The 4806-nt window shown below is 40.4% G+C and overlaps 1 protein-coding gene across 1 annotated transcript in view; it reads left to right on the top strand.

Moving 5' to 3' along the window:
* TTC3 (tetratricopeptide repeat domain 3) overlaps positions 1–4806 on the top strand; it is an 85113-nt gene that overhangs the window by 24821 nt on the left and 55486 nt on the right. Inside the window, 3 exon segments of the mRNA XM_018555138.1 lie at positions 1539–1593; positions 3574–3733; positions 4623–4668. Of these exon segments, the coding sequence (XP_018410640.1) occupies positions 1539–1593; positions 3574–3733; positions 4623–4668 (261 nt within the window).

Raw genomic sequence — 4806 nt, 5'->3', positions numbered from 1 at the left:
TTGTTAGGGTACGTGGACTCCTTTAATCGGACCAACCAGAGAAATCCCTTATCAGAGCTCCGGGAGCACAAAATGACAGACACGATTTGATAGTCACAATATGCTCATTTTATTGACGTCGGGTCTCGGTTTATATACACCTCAGACAAAGAAATGGTTATGGTACCATATATGGTTATAGGTCTTATCTTTGCTTAAAATAACACGTAAGCAGTTTAGGAAGAAACACATCTTAACTTACATACGGCCTATATCCGGTTATCCTAATATAGGCTTGTTTGTCCGTTCTGTAATGATCTTTATTCTAGTTTCAGTACATGACAGAAAGATGTGAAACACTCATAGGAACAACACGTACACCATTTTGTTATAAAGAGTACCAGACACAGGGTGACAGGATCTGCACACGGACCATATCCGGGTAATACCTAATAAAGGCTTGCTTTATCAATCCATATCCGGAGAAATTACACACTGTTCTTTTATAGTGTATAATTCACATATTACACGATGGTCTGTTAGGTTACGCAGGGCAACACGGTGATAATTCTCCATTGTAACCTTGTTATCCCAACAGCGGTAAGTTGCCCTCTCCATTTTAGTCCTGCTTTGCACTAGCAGGACTAAATGTAGAGTGAGGCAGCCGATTGTTCGTTTACATGTGAACTCGGCGACATTCTTCTGTGTGATAGCAATAAAGTTAGGTGGAAAAAAAATGTAAATTGATAAATAAAAAAAAACTAAAACAAAATATGAAATTAAATAAAAAAAATTAAAAGGTGATTAAAGTAAAAAATAATAAGAAACAAATTATTAAAAAATAAGAAAATAATTGTAAAAAATAATAAGATAAAAAAATTATAAAAAAGTAAATAAGATAAATAAAAATCTAAAAAATTACATTGATAAAAAATAATTAAACATTTTAAAAAATAAGAAATAATGAAATAAAAAAAATTTGATAGTTTAAAAAAAAGAAAGAGTAAAAAATAATTGAAACTAACCCCGCCGCCCTGCCATCTGGTTGCTATTCTCTATTGATGGGAAGGGAGGGGATTGGCGCGCGGGGAGGGCGGGCGTATCGCTGAGCCTGGCCTTGGGGCGGCAGGGAGAGTAAATCCGGCCCTACTTGTGTGACAGATTTTCTGAATTGTAACTGCTGTTTGGCCTTCATTTGCTGGGGAAACCTTCCTCTATTTCAGTAAATCCTCAATATAAGCAACAAAAAAAGGGAAAGAAAAAACGTTCACAACAAGCACTACATACAGGCTTAAGTGCAAAACGAAAGAAGGAAAAAAAAGTGCAGCCGATTGGCCTCATTTAATCATTTTCTAACAGCCAACAGTGAAATATTAACTGGAACCTGAGTCATGGTCCCTTTCCTCCCAGATTTCATAAATGGACCATGGGGAGTTTCTTGTTTTACAGTTGTATAAATGGTCTCTAGTTAAAAGGAAGCCAGATACGCAGATGTTAAAGGAAAATACATATTTTTTTAAACGGTTGTTAATAATAATTCTCACTGATCTTTGTTACAGGAAGGCTTTGGCAGATGGAAAGAAAGCAGTTATACTTAGAAACACCTGGCCGAAGGTAAGTGTAATCGTTCCATTTGTTGATGGATACCTGTGCAGGGTTTTTTTATTTTTCTCCACGAAAACTTGGAAAAATAAAATTTTGCTGACGTTGGACTTGGATATTCTTTAATAACTGCAGCACAAAGGAGCTAAAAAATCAACGACCAGTTTCATGTCCCTTCAGACACTTAATCAGTGTAACCACTTAATAAGCCCTCATATCCACTTTAAGGCCTCATTCACATGAGAAACGGCCGGCCCATACAGATCCGTGCTGTGTGCACGGCCTTATCGGGCAGATCCCGGGAAGGACATGTGCTGCGTGTGATTTTGTACGCAGCAGCCTGTCTTTCTCCATGGGAGTACATGGCTGTACGCCGTCCTACGCTCACCCGAACTGCACGTCTGCGCGGGTGTCCCTGCTCCGACGCAGACAGGATCCATCCCTTCAGCGTACGAGTACAGACACCCGCACCCATGTGCAGTTCGGGTGAGCATAGGACGGCGCACGGCCACGCACTTCCATAGAGAAGGACAGGCTGCCGTCTGTAATCACACGCAGTACCTGTCCTTCCCGGGATCTGCCCGATACGGCTGTGCACGGATCTCTACGGTTCGGCCGTTTCTCGTGTGAATGAGGGCTAATACTCCTATGCTGGGGTGGTAGCCACCTGCTTATTTACTATGGGATGGAATAAAAATATTACATATGAAATAATGCAAAAATATTACATGTATGTGGTTTCCAACAATATATACAATAAGTAGATTGTCACGGAGCGAAAGCAAAATCACAATAAATCAAATTAGAATTTAAGTTTAATTAAAAAGCTGTGTTTTTTAAAGTGTGTGAGTCCACCTAATCTCTAGGCTGTTCAGCACATGTGTAGGCCCACCTTTCAGTTTAGACCTGGCTTGATCAATACCCCTAAAGGACCCGTGGGGTTGGCGGAGGTGCACACGTTTGACAGTATGTGGAAGCGATCAGGCGGCTTTAAAGATGGAATCATTTTCAGTGTAAAGCTGACAGCTTTACACATGTAAACATACTTTTGGCTGCCTATGGGACCCGCTGTACCTTACGGTATACATCGGCGGCAGCTTAAGGGTTAAAGGGTTTGTGCACTTTCAAAGTGCACTTATTTTTAATTTTTTTTTGTTTACCGTGGGAACGGTCCCGTGCAAAACGAGCCTATCCTCTCCTCAGCCAATACATACGTCACTTGCAGTTACGTCAACAGGTGTTTGCTTGCATTCCAGCCAGCAAATCTTCAGTTTATTGGCATTTCATAGGGTTCTATAGGATGGTCTACTGAGGCAGGAGATGCTTGTGACAGGACCTTATAAAACCATATGGGAAGCTACTGCGTAAGCACAGCCAGCTCACTAAAGATCGTCTGTCTGTGATGTATACAAGTAGAAGCGGTCCATAATAGAAGTCACCAGCACTCGATATGTGCAAGAAGTAAAAGCACTTTTTATTAAATTGTCACATGCGTCAAACAGCCAACATTTTGGGGCCACCCAAGGTCCCTTCTTCTGGGCAACATAGTGACCAATGGACTGTATCTGACTGTATTATGGACTGTATCTGACACGGCGCCATCCGTGTTGTCACTTCAAGCACCAACCTCTCATCCACGGTCTGTACGCTGTATGGAGTGCAGGTGATTTTGTATTATCTACAAGTAGAAGCAGGCACAATTGGGAGTTAAGTATCCATCTCAAGGAGGTGGAGTTAGGTTAGCTAGTCCTTTTGGTTTAGAGATCCTTGTGCCAGAAATATAAGGAGCTGGGGGTACCATCTGTTTGCCTTTTACCTTGGCAAGTTAAGAACAGGATACATTTCTTTTATTTATGATTGATTGTAACATTTGTAACTATATCTATTTCTGATATGAAGCCTTTGATTGGATACATTTTCTCAATTATACATAATCAGTGTTAGTATTTTATGTGCTTGCTAAAGCATTGCCTTTTTTTTCTTAAAAACCAGGGTCATTACAGGTTTTGTGAAGCTCTGTTTGCCCTAGGAGAAATGGAGCACGCAATTGCATCCAATGAGAAAGCACAGGAATTGTGCAGAGACTCCCAGGAGGGTATCCGAGACTTGGTCCAACAGCACAGCAAGTTTAAAAAATTGAAAGAGGCGGCAGGTAGAGAAAATCTTATTTCTGTTCACGCTGTTCGTGCGTGCGTGCATATTTGACCTCCAGGGTGTTGTCTCCCATGTTTATAATGTGTAAGTTGTACCAGGGCCAGTCCACTCCAAGCCCTTGGCTTCTTATACAGGTGAAACTTGAAAAATTAGAATATCGTGCAAAAGTTCATTTATTTCACTAATGCAACTTAGCCGTCTACCAGGAGATTTTGGAGCACTTCATGCTTCCTTCCGCAGACGAGCTCTATGGGGATGCTGACTTCATTTTCCAGCAGGACTTGGCACCTGCCCACACTGCCAAAAATGTTCTGAGATTGTGGATCTGTGTTTTCATGAGCTGTAAGCCATAATCATCACAATTATGACAAATCACGGCTTGAATTATCTTGCTTTGCATGTAATGAGTCTATCTCATATATTAGTTTCACCTTTTAAGTTGCATTAGTGAAATAAATGAACTTTTGCACGATATTCTAATTATTTGAGTATAATTATTTGAGTATAAATACACCTGTAGGTCTGGTAGCAAGAACTCCCTGTCAAGAGTTCTTGTCCACCTCAGAGTTTTGAGTGTTCACCAAGCACCTTATTGTGTTCCAGCTCCTCCTGTTACACCCTTTATAATAAAAAAATAATATTTTAGAAGGAATTTTGGGAACCCTTTTTATATACAGACTCGAGAACTTGGTGCAATGTGGCACTTCATCTATACTGTGGAAGGTAGAGTGAGACCTCTTCAGAATAGCCAGGAAATGCCTTCCAACTGACGTTTTGACATTTTTGGTTTTTTTTTTTGCTCTTTTTCAGTTAATATTTGTGAATGGTGTCTTACCCGATAAACGGAATACCTTGCTTATTTTTAATATGATTCTTCTTCCTTTTAGAAGTCAATGTGAAGAAAACTAAAAAGAAATCCACCTCCGACAAAAAGTATGTCATTGTTTTGCTTTATTGTTATGCTTTATTAAACATGTGACTCACTTCCACGCAGCATGTACCTTTATCTCATCAGCTGTGGAAACCTTCCCCCCCCCCCCCCCCCACCTCTTCTTTTTAGGTCGTCCTTTT

Source organism: Nanorana parkeri, unplaced genomic scaffold (assembly GCF_000935625.1).
Source record: "Nanorana parkeri isolate BGI_ZX_2015 unplaced genomic scaffold, ASM93562v1 scaffold186, whole genome shotgun sequence".
In the NCBI taxonomy this organism is placed as follows: domain Eukaryota; kingdom Metazoa; phylum Chordata; class Amphibia; order Anura; family Dicroglossidae; genus Nanorana; species Nanorana parkeri.
Note: the sequence above shows the minus strand (reverse complement) of the source record. Positions and strands in the feature narration are given on the sequence as shown.